The sequence below is a fragment of the Cavia porcellus genome, unplaced genomic scaffold (assembly GCF_034190915.1).
Source record: "Cavia porcellus strain 051 isolate PalLab524CR breed Dunkin Hartley unplaced genomic scaffold, mCavPor4.1 scaffold_23, whole genome shotgun sequence".
In the NCBI taxonomy this organism is placed as follows: domain Eukaryota; kingdom Metazoa; phylum Chordata; class Mammalia; order Rodentia; family Caviidae; genus Cavia; species Cavia porcellus.
The window spans coordinates 31494278-31509518 of record NW_026947506.1 but is presented as its reverse complement, the minus strand read 5'-3'; the positions used below and the strand labels follow the sequence as shown (position 1 = coordinate 31509518).

The 15241-nt window shown below is 51.3% G+C and overlaps 1 protein-coding gene across 3 annotated transcripts in view; it reads left to right on the top strand.

The window, feature by feature from the left end:
• Snx8 (sorting nexin 8) overlaps positions 1-15225 on the top strand; it is a 51133-nt gene extending 35908 nt beyond the window's left edge. For all 3 annotated transcript variants that reach the window (XM_003470062.5, XM_013152633.3, XM_063234042.1), the window contains 8 exons: positions 1898-2019; positions 4592-4672; positions 4882-5042; positions 5489-5621; positions 8079-8147; positions 9215-9364; positions 9575-9724; positions 12661-15225. In XM_003470062.5, coding sequence (XP_003470110.1) covers positions 1898-2019; positions 4592-4672; positions 4882-5042; positions 5489-5621; positions 8079-8147; positions 9215-9364; positions 9575-9724; positions 12661-12774 — 980 coding nt within the window. In that variant the 3' untranslated portion in view covers positions 12775-15225. The remainder of the gene's footprint in view (positions 1-1897; positions 2020-4591; positions 4673-4881; positions 5043-5488; positions 5622-8078; positions 8148-9214; positions 9365-9574; positions 9725-12660) is intronic.
• Positions 15226-15241: the final 16 nt, after the last annotated feature.

Sequence of the window (15241 nt, the reverse complement as noted above, 5' to 3'; positions counted from 1 at the left end):
ACCAGTGCTTTCTGGCTGGACAGATGACTTGTACAGAGGCCCTCTTTGTCCCAGTGTGAGAGAAGGAACCTGGTCTCCACAGGCACAGGACCAGGCCCACTAGAGCTCCTAGACGGTGGCCAGGACCCATTTGCTTGTGTGATCACAGTTGGTTTCTTGTGCTTTCACAAAGTCATGAGACCCCAAGAAATGGGTGCTGGGCTGCACTGGGCAAACTGGAAGAGGACACGTGCAGATGTGAGTGGGAATCCAGCTCTGTCTTACAGGAGGCGAAACTGTGCAGTTGGCTGCCACATGTTCCTTGTGGCTCTGGATTACACTAGGAAGGTGAGAGGTCGCAGGCAGCCTGCAGAGACCTAGACTGGCCTGTTCCTCATGGGGTTCCAGAGCACAGGGATCTCACTGATTTTCCCACGTAGCTCTAAATCTGAATAAACTCTGAGGCAGACCAGTGCCCAGAGCCAGCCAGCTTACTTTCTGCCGTTTTCCAGCCACCCTGAAGCAGCTGTGTGCTTGAGGGGGCAAAACTTGAGAATTCTCTGTGGTCCAATTTCTGGTGTTTCTGGAATCTCTCACTATGGACATAACATTCTTGCTGGCCACGGAGTAAGTCAGTGTCTGCTAACAAGGTGTTTTTCCTACCCCACCTGTGCACTGTGGGGCAGCCTGTTGTGGCCTTTATGGTGACAGTACAAGGAATGCTGAGTGGTGAGAGCAGAGGCTGGATGGGGCCAAGTGACGGTGTTCGCACCTCACATTGTAGTCAACGGGTTAATCACAGGCACCCTTCTCAACCTGGGGCCCAAGTGCAGCCTCTACTCAGCCACAGCTGCAGGTCTTGAGGAGGAAGATGGCTTCATCTGACTGTGTTTTTCAATAACTTACAATATTTTAAAGACCGTTTCTGACCATTGTGGTCAGACTTGAAGATCCTTAATGCATCAAAACATTTTTTCCCTAGAAGTGAAAATACTTCCTCCAAATAACAGCAGTTAATAATTAGATCTGTTACAGAGTGAAGTTTTAAGGGAATCAGAAACTTGAGTTGTGTTACTTTATCAATGTAGCACAACTATTTGTTGGTAGACAGGTGCCAGAAAGGGATTGTAGATAAATTCAGTGTAGATGATCAGGGTGAGGAATCAGACTTGATTCCCAAAAGCCAGGTGTAGTGTGGATACCTGTTGGCAGCTATCTGGGAGGCTGAGGTCGAAAGATCACTTGTGCCTAGGAGTTTGGGTCTATTCTGAAAATACAACGAAACCTTTCTCAAAACAAACAAACAAAAAAACCCAGATGAAACCTGGATCCCAGTATTTTTTTGTGTTTGTATGGTACTGGGGATTGAACCTAGGGGTCTGTCTGTGTTAGGCAAGCACTCTTACCACTGACCTATGTCCCCAGGTCCTCTCCCTTTGAGACAGTAGTCACCAAATCCCTTTAAATTGCTTAGGATGGACTGAGCCTTTGATCCTGCCTCAGTCTTCCAGAGTGCTGGCATTACAAGTGTGTGCCACTGGTGCTGACTCCTTTTTATTTTGAGACAGGGTCTCATTAAAGTTGCCCAGGGGAGCCTCACACTTGCAGTCGTCCTGCCTCAACCTCCTGAGGAGGCGGGATTACTGGTATTCTGCTGCCATGCTCAGCCCAATAGTCTTTATTGAAACTGATCTCAGTTCTCTTTGGAAGTTCCTGAACCCTCTGAAGATGGGAAGGAACACCGAAGTGGGGCTGTGTTGCTTCTCTGTATCCCCAGACTCTGTCTAGAGTGTGGCCTGCCTGGTGCCCATGGCCAGCCACAGGATTCTGCTGACCTCAATGCCAAGGTGCTTGGGAGCCTGTGCGGAGGCTCTCAGTGCGGCCGGCTCTGTGATGATGACCCCGTACCTTTCTTCAGCTGACAGGGAATTCATCGAGGGCCGGAGGAGAGCCCTGAAGCGCTTCATCAACCTGGTGGCCAGGCACCCCCCGTTCTCTGAGGATGCCACCCTCAAGCTGTTCCTCTCATTCAGTGGCCCAGTAAGTGTCCCAGTCCTGTGGCGGGTCCCCTCTGGGCTGGGTTCTGAAGTTCCTGGGGTTCATTCTTCTTCTTGAGTCATCTTTCTTTTTCCCTCTCCTCTGTCTTGAACCTCCTATATGGATCCCTGGAAAGAGTTCATTTCATTGTGATTGACAATGCATGGCTTCCTTCCTTTCTAAGTGGCAGCTCAGCTATGATTTTTAAAGGCATCATTGGTTCTGACTATGGAGGATTTCGTGTATGGTGTGGAATTGCTCGCTTTGGGGATTGAGAGCTGATATATAGAGAGCAGATGGTTTGGAGTGTCTCTGGATGAACTAGAGACTGCAAAAGTGAATAAGTATTTACTGAAAGAAGAAAAAGGCCCCTTTTGACTGAGAACCACTGAAGAAACAGCTGAGCCACCTCAGCAGAGATGGGATGTAGATCCCTGTCTGGGAAATGTCATCCCCACGCACATTTGCCAGGAGTTAGATCAGCAGTTCCTTTCTTTCTTGTCCACAGCCCCGTGGGAGCTGAGAGATGAAGCCAGGCTTCTGTTCCCAGTATATGTTTGGGTTGGGGGGGTATTGCCAGCCCTTTCAGGCAGGGAGGTTCTGGGATGGAGCTTTCTTGCTGCCAGGGTTGGGTACAGAAGGGGAGTCTCCAGCAGGAAGGAACCACTGGATTCTCCTGTTGTAGGGACCCTTTCTTGGATGGGTATTGGGGGCAGCTGTACACCACCCTTTACCAAGCTTATAGGGTAGGATCCAGAACACAAGCAGAGTCCCCCAGCATCTTGCCAGGCTATAGGACAGGGATATAGGACACAGGTGAGTCCATTGGGGGCTGCCTACACCCTATTCCTTACAAGGCTGTAGGGTGGAAGACACAGGACAGAAGCATAGCCCACTGGGAGCCACCTACCCCTGCCCCATACCTGGCTACAGGGCTGAGGATGCAGGACATGGGCAGAGTTTACCCCTTACTGGCTGCAGGGAGGGGATGCAGGACCCAGGCAGAGTCTGCCTGACCATTGCTTCCATTCCTCTGACCTCTGTAGGAAGTTCCCTGCGTGACACTCCAGATGCCTGTTAACCCATAAGAGACGGTCACTAGGTACTTGTGATCCTCTGCCTCAGCAGGGAATGTGCCTTGTGACCCCAGGGTGGAGCAGAACTCTTGATCCACCAGGGGAGGGATGTGATAAGACCTAGGAGCTGCTTTGCTCCAGGCAGAAGATAAGGAGGTGGAATGCAGAGAGGGACTGACACCTCCATTCTGTGCCATTAAACTCAGCTGTCCTCTGCCTTTCCATGGATAGAGTGTTCCCTGTAATTTCTTTGGACCTCTGCCTGCCTGCCTCCCCTTCCTCTTCCTCTTCCCCTTCCCCTTTCCTCCCTCCCCCTTTCTTCTCTTCCTTTCCTTCTTCTCTCTTTTATTTTTGAGACAGGGTGTGGTACAGGCTGGCCTTGAACTTTCTTACGTACCACAGGTGATCTTTTGCCTCAGCCTCCCGAGTGCTGGGATTCTAGGCACCTGGAATCTTGTCTTTTTTTTCTGTTTTGTTCTTTTCTTTCCAAAGGGTCTTGCCATGTAATTCAGGTTGGTTTTGAACTCTCTATGTAGCCCAGGCTAGCCTCAAACTTACAATGATCCTCTTGCCTCAGCTTCCCAAGTCCTGGGATTGCAGACATATGACACCACACCTGGGTTTTCTGTCTTCTATTTCATTCTTTCTGTTTCTCTCTCTGTCTCTCTAGATCTCTTTGTGGTTAAATCTTGTCTCTCTAGATCTCTAGGGGGTTGAACCTTGAACTCAGGGCATTTACATTGGGCTACATCCCTGGTCCTTTATTTATTTATTTTTTTTAATTTTGAGACAGGGTCTTGGTAAGTTGCTCAGTCTCCCAGGCTGGGCTCAAATTTGGGGTCCTCATGCGTCAGCCTCCACAGTGGTGGGATTATAAGTGTGGGGTGGGTAGTATTTCAGTTTTTGTTGTTGTTGTTAAAATGAGACACTTGAGGCCGATGATCCTCAGAGTACACCTGAAATTCTGAAATTCCTCGATACTCTTTATGTATTCAAGGTTGGCTTTGCCCAGGAGGCTTCTGTTCAGAATGCCAGGCTTCGAGATCAGGGCCTACCCTTCCTCTGCCTGCCAGCTGCCCCAGGCCTTGGCTCCCTGGCTTGAAGTCTGTCCACAGGAAGAAGTCTTGGGTTCCCTTCCTGCTCTTTTTGACTCTTGAAGGGTTTGACAAATCGTGGTGTCCCTCATTGTGGCGACAGTGTTGCCCCTCACTCATGGATGGAGTCTGATTTTGGAGAAAAGCCTTATTTTTGGACCAGGGCTGGGCCCTTGGTCATGTGCCTGTCAGTAAGTCAGGCTTTCCTGTCGTTAACGTTTAACTGAAGAAAATCTGAGCATGCCGAAGGGATTCTGGAATTCTGAGGGCAAAGCAGACATAAGGAAGTGGGTCTTCCTTCACAAGGGACACCACTGGCTTTTGCTGACACATCGGCCCCGCGATTGCCTGGTGTCAGCATTTGTGCCTTGGGAACAGAGTGCAACTGTCTCCTTCCTCTTGCAGGATGTGCAGAACAAGCTTAGGGAAGCAGCCCAGGGTGTTGGGGATGAATTCCTGAACTGTAAGCTGGCTACTAGGGCCAAGGTAGGTTACTGCTCTTGAGTATTTTTCCTCCTCTTAATAAGATACAGTAATTCCAACCCTACACGGTGGTGTTGTGCCTCTGCTGTGCACCAGGAATCAGGCGAGATCCACTGCCCATTCTTCTTGCTTGACACTCTGTCAGTGGCCCTGAAACCAGGCCCAGCCTGTCTCACACTCGGGCTGCTGTGGTCTCTCCTCTTACCTGGCAGGACTTCCTCCCCACTGACATCCAGACGCAGTTTGCCATGAGCCGGGAGCTTATTCGAAACCTGTACAACAGCTTCTACAAGCTGCGAGACCGGGCCGAGCGAATTGCATCCAGGGCCATTGACAATGCAGCTGATCTTCTCATATTCGGGAAGGAACTGAGGCAAGTGGCTCTTGGGTCTCTGGTGACAGAGTCTGCCGGTGGTGGTGCGCCATGGTCACACCAAGTTTCCTGAAGGAATGGCAGTCCTACACATGGGCAGGAAGTGGACTAGACAAGTAGGGTATCATATGCAGGAGGAAAAGCTGGGAATTTCAGCTGGGCCATATGCATTCTCGCCTACTTTCCCACACTGTGGTGTTCCCTGTGTAGGGATTAGATGGTGACACGTATCATAATCTTGGAGAAGGAGCCACCTGGGGTTGGCAGGGCTCCCTCTGTCTTCAGGGGCACAGGATGTTCTCTCCTGTCTCAACTGCACCTGGGGTGGCGCCCTGCTTCCTGCTTTCCTCCCTGTTCTCTGTGTTCCCTGGCTGTCCTTTAGGAGCTGAGCTGAGGGCAGGACATGCTCGTGAGTATGTTCTGCCTGTGTGCTTCACTTCCCACAGTGCCTTAGGGTCTGACATGACCCCACTGCCCTCCTGGGCCACCCTGCACCTGAGCACCTGGGCCTCACTAAAGCAGGCTATGAAGGGCCTATCTGTGGAGTTTGCAGTGCTGGCAGACAAAGCTGCGCAACAGGTGAGTGGCCTCGTTCATGGCATCTGTCCCCTGTGCAGGACGTGCTGTCCCTCAGTGGGTCTCACAGTTTTGAGCTCTGAGTGGTCACCAATCCCTCTGAGGAGGTTCTGCCTGTTCCCATCTGTTCCGGGCCACTCTGCATGAGCCAGGTGTGCTTGGGAGAAGGCTGTGAGGGGCGGAAGCATTCTGGGTTCTAGTTTCTTGAGTGTTGACTTTGGAGACTAGAAGGTAATTTTTCCCCCTTTGTGGTTCTGCAGATTGAACACAAGACCTTTTTTTTTTTTTTTTTTTGTCTTTTTGTTTTTTATCGGTACCAAGGATCGAACTCACGACTGCCTGCTTTGCCGCTGAGCCAAATCCCCAGCCCATGAACACAAGACCTTTTTACTGAGCTACATTTTTTAAAATGTTACTGGGGATCGAACTCATTACCTTGTGCTTGCCAGGCATGCACTTGTGCCACTGAGACAAATCCCCGGCCCAAGCCCTTCTTATTTTTCAAGACAGGGACTTGCTGGATTGCCTGATGTGGAATCTGTCCTTGAAACTATAGTCATGGGCTTCAGGGCATATTTTTGGGTAGCCAGATAGTTCCCGTTGTACAGAATAACATGGTGACTGAACTCATCAGAGTAATAACTAAGCTCCCAGCATCAAGAGGCTCTGCCTTCCTCCCAGTGACATCCAGAGCCTCCCTCTCCCTCCTCCTCCCACTCGACACCCAGAGAGCCTTCCTCTTCCCCTCACACTGACACTCAAACTCCAGCATGCTGCAGCTATTCAGCAGGATCTGTATTTATAAATCTACAAAGAACCTGGTAGTTGTTGGGGACTCATTTGAAGCTGTGGTAGTTATGTCACACTTAAAGGGCTCATCTGGGGCTTTTATGTTATAAAGCTGCCACCTGATTTTGAGAGTATCAGCTTGTCTATTTTGGGGGACATAGTCTGTAAGTAGATAGTTATAAATAAATTAATGTCCCTGCCTGGGCTGTGGCACTCCATTGTCTGTGTGTTGGATCCACCTGCTGGCCATCTGGGGGCTTTGCTTGCTGGGGGTTGGGTGTGCAGATGCAGATATTGTGTCACACAGAAGAGAGATTTTGATCTCTGCTGGTCTGGGGAGTCTTTTTCTTCTTCTGTTCCTGGTGCCCATGTATTCCATTTAGAAACTGAGGTTAGGGTGGTGTTGGTGCCTTCTTTGTCTGCACTGGGTCTGTTCCTTCTCTGGGTCTGTGGGTGCCCCTTTTCCAAAGTGGAGAAGACCAAGGATGAGGAGCCAGAGTTTGCCTGGATAAGGCAGGATTCTTGGGGCAGGGATCTGTACTTGCAGTGTCTGTGCTGTGACTTGGCTCCAGTTACGTTGTTGTCTGGGCCTCAGTTTCCCCACCAATGAAATACAAAGGGGCTGGACTAGATCATTAAAACATGTAACTCCAGGCTCATATGTAAACAAAAGCCAAATCATTCCTGTGGCAAGGCATCAGCCCTGGCCACTCTCTGCAGGGAGCCTCCAGCAGGGTGCTGAGATCTTGGCTTCTCAGAGAATGAGGTGAAAGTCACGCCCTTTTTTTTCCAGACCTTTTCTCATTCTGTACTTCCAGCTTGATGAAGGAGATGAGGCCCAGGCTTCTGTTGTAGTGGAGAGTTTGTCATGTGAGGTTTTCCCTAGCTCAGTAGTTCTTTGATGTTTCACAGATTCCTTTTTGAGATTTGCTGTCTGGAGAAGTTCTATTTCCTGAGTATTCCTCACTGTCTTTGAGTGTATTGAAGTAGAATTTTTACATGAAACTAGTTTAGGACTTTGATCAGCTGGAATTCCAACCCTCCCCTGCTGTACAATGAAGGCATCCTGGGGCTATCTTTCTAATTCTGGTTTTACTTGTACTGGTCTTGTTCTCCCCATGCCCATTAGGAGATGTAAATATACCAGCAAGTCAGGTGAGGCTTGGAATAGGGGCTGATCTCTCTATAGTGATGGCAGCATGGGTCTTTCTTTTTCTGTCTGTGTGCGATAGTAGGAATTGAACCCGGGGCACACTGAACTGTATCACAGCCATTTTTTTTTTTTTTTTTAAATTTTTAGACTATGTCTCACCAAGTTTTCAGGCTGGGCTTGATTTGGGCTTGCCCTGCCTCAGCCTCTGGCCAGAGTGCTGTGATTACAGGGTATACCACAATGCTCAGCTATAGTATACACCTCTGATTCCTTGGAGCTTGTTGGCTAGCATCAGAGGTTGCTGGAGGTGTGAGACTAAGTGGCAGGAACCTTTTGGCTCTACAGAGCCAGAAGGTCTTGGAGTAGGGGCTGTCATGCAGAGAGGGAGCCCTTTTGCAGCATGGGCTGGTAGCTCTCGTAAGATAGGTCTGCCAGGCCTTGCACAGTAGCGGGAGAGTCCCCCAGCAGTCTCCAGTCCTGTGTGAGCCTGTGTTGAATAACTCATCTTTGTTTCCTAGGGCAAACAAGAAGAGAATGATGTGGTGGAGAAGCTGAACCTTTTCCTGGATTTGCTTCAGGCCTATAAAGTGAGTCTGGGTTGCTCCATGGGCAGGGGCAGAGCTTTTGAGGATCACCCTGTGATCCTTCAAGGGTATAGCTCCAAGAACCACAAGGAGTGGAGGGCTAGGGCCTTGAAGGGAAGATGGATCTTCTATGGCCTGCTGATATCTCCTCACAGCTGGCCTGCACCCTTGCAGCTTTCCCCCTGCTGAGAATGGGGGGAGGTGGCTTGCCCTGGGCATGAGAAGCTATGGATGTGTGTGTGTGTGTGACTGAAAGTCAGGTTCTCCTTCAGAATCTGGATGCCTGGCCCAGCAGGGAGTTCACCTAGGAGCAGGTGGACTTTCCAGGTTACCCTCAGCTCAAGGCAGGGAAGCTTTCTGAGCAGAGCATCTGTGCAGGATGAATTGTCCTAGATGGCTTTGGGGAGCCAGGGCTTCCTTCCACTGAAGGACTCTTCTTGTTGCTGTGCTCAAAGTGGGCCAGCCCAGTGCTTACAGAGAACGTTCTAGATGGCATTTCATTCTGCTACCTCTGAATAAGGTGGTAGCACATGGCTTCTAAGCCTGGTGCTGACACCTTTGAGGTTTCTGATTGTGATTATTTAGGAACCACGCATTGATGCCAGTGAGTCTTGTCTTCAGGGCTTCTCAGTCTTCTGCTGGCCAGTCACTTGCTGTCTGAGACTGAGTAGCATTTGTAGTCTGAGGTCTGGCACTATCCTGGCTCTCGAGTCCATGCCCCTTTCAACGTAGGCTTACTGTACATAGGGTTTTGCTTTGGGGCCTAGGGTGTTCTGTTCTGTGAGTCCCCACACAAACTAGCATGTGTCAGTGGCTCTGAGCAGGGCCTGGCCTGAATCAGAACCACTCTGCTCCTTGGCTGTTTGTTGAGTGAGGTGTGAACAGCCTGTTTTCCAGAACCCCTGATTGCGTCCGTGTCCTGGCCGCCACCTCCTGTTCTGGTAGAGCTTGGTGCTTTCTCAGTGGAAGGGGGGAAGTCCTAAAGTTGGTACAGTGAGAAGGCTTCACATTTCTTTGGTTCTGGGTCCCTCTGAGTAGGTGCAGTGGCAAATGCATGTTCCTCTCTGCAGGACCTGTGCGAGCGACATGAGAAGGGTGTGTTGCACAAGCACCAGCGTGCCTTGCACAAGTATGGCCTGATGAAGAGGCAGATGATGAGTGCTGCCGTGCAGAACTGTGAGCCTGAGTCTGTGGAGCAGCTTGAGTCCCGCATCGTGGAGGTGGGTGTGGGAGGGGTGGGGCCCCTGGGACATGCTTCCCTCCCATTCGCAGTGCTATGGGTCTGGCCTTGGTTCCTTGGGGTTTTGCTGTAGTGGCTATGCAGAGCTGGCTGAGCCTGGGCTCATGCAGCCAGTGTATGTGGGCCTCAGGCCCCTCTTTCCGGCCTCTGCTGGGCCAGGAGCATAGGGGGCTCTGTCTTCTCCTTGCAGCAAGAGAATGTGATCCAGACCATGGAGCTTCGCAACTACTTCTCTCTGTACTGCCTGCATCAGGAAACGCAGCTGGTCCACGTGTACCTTCCCCTCACCTCCCATATCCTTGGGGCCTTCGTGAACTCTCAGATTCAGGGACACAAGGAGGTGAGGCCCACCTGCCCCTCCCTGCCTGTGCCAGTGCCTTCCTGTTGCCAGCTGCCCTTCCCCAGTCCTGCAACCACTACAAGCCCCTACAGCCAGAGACCTCGGAAAGTTATTTATGTCAGCTGGGGCCTTAAAACACAGTTCTTGTTCAGATCTCCTAGTCTGTGGCCAGTCTCCGTTCTGTGGCCAGAATGATAATTAATTCTGGAATTGTTCTCATGGTTCTTAGTGGGAGGAGCAGAGAGAGCCCAGAAACGAATAGTTTCTTCCCTTCCAGAAGGACTGGAGAAGTCAGAGGAGGCAAATGGTGGAGAGGAAGGGTGCTGAGAGACAGGTTTAATGGTTAGGAGTATGTGCAACTGGTTATGTCTGTGGAAACCTGTGTTCAGCTTCCTCCAGTCCTAGAGAGATGACGCTGTGAACTGTCCTGAGGGACAGTCTCTGGGTGTGAATGACCTAGAGTTGAGGACTCCAGGGTGCATCTCTGGTTCTTTGTTCACCCTTCTCAGCATGTGTCTGTCCATCTCCAGACAGCCTAGAATACTTGTGAACTGAGGCAATACTTAAAAATGATTGATAGTCAGCCATGGTGGCACATGCCTGTAATCCTAGCACTCTGGAAGGATGAGGCATTGAAAAGTTTGAGCCTGGGAACTTGGCAAGACCCTTTCTCAAAATAGAAAATAAAAAGAGTTAGAGACGTCACTCAGTGCCAGTGCTCTGGCTTCAATCTCCCAGTACAGTCAGAAAGCTGGTTTTTTTTTCTTTTTTCATTCTGTTCCTCTTTCCTAGCCCTACTGTAGCCCCCACAGTTCCTCATTTTGATGGTCCCTGGCTATCTTCCTTTTCAAGTGATCAGTAATGCCTTCTGCTGGCACTGGGAACATAGTCACCTCCTAAAAAGATACACCTGTGTGTGGCCGCCTCCAGCCCATCGAAACAGGGGAGGAGGCCAGACTCAGAGTTCATTTATCTTGTTCTCAAGTCCTTCTGCATGAATGCTGCAGTTTCTCCTGACCTCTGCAGCTCAGTTTTCCTATGGAAAAATGGCAAACAGTGTGGCTTTGCCAGTTTCCTGAGATTGGCCTGGGCATCTGTGACTGGTTCTGGGCACAAGCTGATTCTAGTGTCTTTGTCAGCCAGGATGCACAGAGAAGTAGGGCAGTGAGTAGGGACCTCATACATTGGCCATTGCTTGTCTAGAGCCCCGGGAGATCAGGGGACAATAAGTCACATGAACTCAGACCTACAGTTCAGAAAGTTCACCGCACTGGTTGGAGTGGGGTGATAGATGGAGGTCGCCAAACCAGTTGGGAGTAATTAGAACTGACCAGTCAGCAGTCAGTCTAGCCCTGCCATAGAGCTTAGGACCGCCTGGGGTGTCTGTGCCAGATATATGGAGCTGAGTTGCAGGGCTGCCTCAGTGGGGAAAGGTCTCAGGGATCTATGCTGAGAGTAGGATGCCCCGTGGCAGGAGCGCCACTGTTCAAGCGAGCAGTCATCTCAGCCCGAGGCAGAAGTTCGTCCTACTGGAGTTCCTGGTACGTACAGTGCCTGGTAGTTTTCATAGCATCCCTAGGCCAAAGGACATTTTTGCATTTTGTCCATTAATTCTCTCTGAAGGTCACAGCCTCCATGTATTTTTATGAGCAGTGTTTCTGTCCCTGGTGAAATACGTCATGATGCTCTGTAGGTTTATAGGGATGTGGGGGTGCCTTCAGGCAGTTTGGGAAATGCAGGCCTCACTGGAGGCAGTAACAGTGGGTTGGAGAGGAAGCTGTGTTAGCTTTCCTGTCCCTGGATAAAATACTTGACATCTACAGCTTAAAGGAGAAGAGGTTTAATTTGCTTATGGTTTCTGTGCATGATACCTCATGGCAGAAGGATGTGGCAGAGAAAAGCTGCTTAGTTCATGGAGGCCAGAAGGCAGATCAGGAGAAGAACACCAGCGAGGAAAGGGCCGGGGACCAGACTAGACCGAGACTCCAGGGCCACACCTCTGTGACCACCAGACGCACCCAGAACTATGCTTCACCAGTCATAGAGCAAATCCCAAAGGCAGTCAGATTGACACCATGGAAGGAGAGTAGAAAGGTCAGGAAGTCAAGGTGACATCTTGGTGACCTGGTCCAGGCTTGGTCATCTGGGTGGCTGGTGCTATCAGTGAAGGCCTGTTTTGACTGGCGGTGGGAGAGCTGCATTCAGCCAGAATGTGGTCATGAATGGAACTGTGAGCAGTTATGGCCAGTGACTCGCTAATCTTGTCTCCCAGCACTGAGACTGGATCTTACTGGTGGCTGGACCTCACTGACACATCCCACACGCTGCTCTTTTGTTGTCACATGAGCCCTCCTGTCACATAGGAGTCTCCACCCCCAGCTCATGGCCAGGCCTCCCTGATGCCCACCGTGTTTAGATGTGAAAGTGCTTGCTAGGCCATTAGGTCCTCTGTCTTGTTCACTTGGTGGATGTGGCCTTGGGCTTAGACCTGCTAGACCAGGCAGAAGGCCAGTTACAAAGCCGTGGGACCCAGTGCTGGGAGTGAACTCCCACTCCTTCCTTCCTCTGAACTCAGAGGTGCTCTACCATTCAGCTGCATTCCTAATCCCTTTTTAAATTTTTAAAATTTTGAATCAAATTTGCCCATTTGATCCTCCTGCCTCAGCCTCACTTAGTGCTGGCAATCTCATTTCTTAAAATTCTGTATGAATCAGATAATGGCCTTTTGGTCCTGTATGTGGGACTGGGGATGAGTGGTTCCCCACTGAGGGATGGGATGGGCTGATATGCCCTCACTTGCAGTAGCTGTGGTCATGGCCCAGGGGGGCTGGAAGGGTGACTCACCGTGGGCCCTCTGCTGGCTCCAGACCTGCAGCAGGCATGTCTCAGGTAGGCGAGGTGGTGCCTTTCTCATTGGGGGTCTTTCTCTTCTGCAGATGAGCAAGGTGTGGAATGACCTGAAACCGAAGCTCAGCTGTCTCTTTTCTGGACCCCACAGTGCGCTGACTCCACCACGGTCCCCTGCAGAGGACAGCCTATGTCCCCACTAGTGCCCAAGGCCACAGCAGAGCTCCCTGTGACTCACTAAAACCTCTTTGCAAATGGTGTGTCCCTGGCTGATTCCCTTTGGATGGCGGCTGCTGCCCCTTGGGGCCTGGAGGGACTGAAGCAGAGGAGCTCATGTTGTCCAGGGCCATTGGGGCACAGCCAGCTGCCTCTGTCCCATTCCTGGGTGGGAGGCTGTACCCTTGACCAGCTTGGTTGTCTGTGGGCCCATTGGAAAAGATGAAATTCTCTGGGATTTTTTCCAGAGGGCTAGAGTTGGGTGGGGGGTAAGGATTATTCCCATACTGCAGGTCATGCCTAGGGAGTGCTTAGATACACAGCAGTCCAGTGGGCTCTCACCTGGAGCAGGGGTCAGCCAAGTAGGGGAAAGGGCAGGCAGGACTGTCCCATGGGCAGGTAGCTATCAGACAAGTATATGGCCTGTCGCTGATGGGGAAAGGTTGTACTGTGGACTGGGGCCCCAGCACAGCTGGCTGGGCCACTGCTATGTGCATCAGAACAGAAGGCAAGGCAGGGAGGCCAGCTGATGCAGAAAGGCTCTAGCGCATTGCGTGTGTCTTCAGAGACTGGGCTGGGGCTTGCCTGCAGGCTGCACGTCCCGAGCTGCCCTCTGCACACACATGATGCTGAGGGCTTCTTGAATGTAAGATCAGGAGCACTGAGATCCCTGGGGTGATGGCAAGGAGGCTCTGCCTGCCTGCCTGAGGCTGGAAGATGCTGTTTCTTTAATATTCTTGGTGGCCACTGTTGGAGGCTAGACTGTGGGACACTGAGGCTTAAGAGGTGGGCCAGGGGGCAGGTGTGGGGTAGGGAGACTGCTGGCTGGGCTTTGAAGGGCAGCATCATTGGGCTGAGCCTTTGCAACCATTTTCGTTTTCTGAAGACCCCTCTTGCCTGCTGGAGCTGGTCTCGTGCTCTGTGGGGTCAGGTCTGAGTGATGGCTGTTCTCATTCCTTCCAAACTGGACATGTAGGGTATTTGTTTGGCTCAGGTGTCACTGAGCCCTGTCCTTGATGGCCAGGGAAAGACTGGGAAGAGGCATGCAACATTTCTGAAGTTCTCCCATCTTGTGATTCCTGCCTGCTACCCAGTGACTTTCTCAGGGTGGAGGAAGGCCTGGCTGGCTCTGAGCCCTGTGGGCCAGAGTGAATCCGGGCCACCTTATTCTGGTAGATAGCTGCGTGGGATCCACTGGGAGGATGTGATAGCTGTGATTCAGTGCTGCTCCTGCCATGTGGATGTGCAGACTGCCCATGCCTTCCTGCTATAGGGCTGCCAGAGAGCAGACTGTCCTGTGGTTCAGGGTGGCTCATGCCTACATCGTCCCTTCGCAGTGTGGCCCTGAGCTACTCTCCCGACTGTTCCTGGAGCCCTGACCCTAAGGCCTTCTGTCATGCTGCTGAGCGGAGGCCCTGGGGCCTGGGCATGTCTCCATGTTGGGGAGGCACGCACTTCTCACATGGGCTGTTGGCAAAAGACATTCCTAGCATGCCTTCAACATGTACTCTGTGTGTGACAGAGAAACTGGGGAGTGAATCCAGCACCTGGGACGTGCTAAGCAAAGATTTACACCCTCAGCTGGTCTTTAAAAATTGTACCCTCTTTGATAGAGGGTCTTGCTAAATTGTTCAGACTGGCCTCAAACTTTTGATCTTCCTGCCTCAGCCTCGTGAACAGCTGGAATTATATGTGTATACCACCATGCCTGGCCAAAACAAACTTTTATCTTTTAAAAACTGGCAAGGGACCAGGGGTGAGAGTGATATGATTGTGTACCTGGTGGCCTCTCACAGCAGTGGGATGGAGAGGATGACAGTCTGCATGCCCTGTGGGAGCTCCTGTGCCCTAAGAGTATGTGTGGACAGAAGCTTCCTTACTTGCTGTCTGCCATGTCCCACCCCTAGGTGCTTTAGGAAGGGACCTGTGCAGCACCCCTGGCCCAGGCTGGCAGAGTCTGCTCAGCTTTGACTCCAGGAAACCTGCTCCTAACTCCAGGGTGGAGGTCCCAACTCCCTTTCTGCTCTCCTGCTGCTCAGCCTGTGTATCCAACTATGGCCTGGCCCGATGGAAGGATGCTGGGCACCATCCTCGCAGGAGATGAGGCATGATATGCAATGTCGTGTTGTCCTGGTGAGGAAGGTTGAGGAGGTGTTCAGCTGTGGTCTTGGCTGATGGCCCTGTGGCCAGAGGGAGGTGACTACCTGCAGGAAGTGCTGGGCACATTTCTGTCAGGCCCGGCAAGCTCTGGTGGTGTGTTGCTGGGCTTAAGGCCATAAAAGAAAAGGATTGCTGTGGTCCTGTGTAGGACCCAGAACTGAAATCTGCACTGTTCCTTTTCTTGTGTGGCCCAAGCCAGCTGTTCTGTAAGAAGCACTTTCCATGGCTGCAGGAATCCTTACTGCCACACCCAATAAACTGGAACTGTTTACACACAACCTGCGTTCTGTAGTT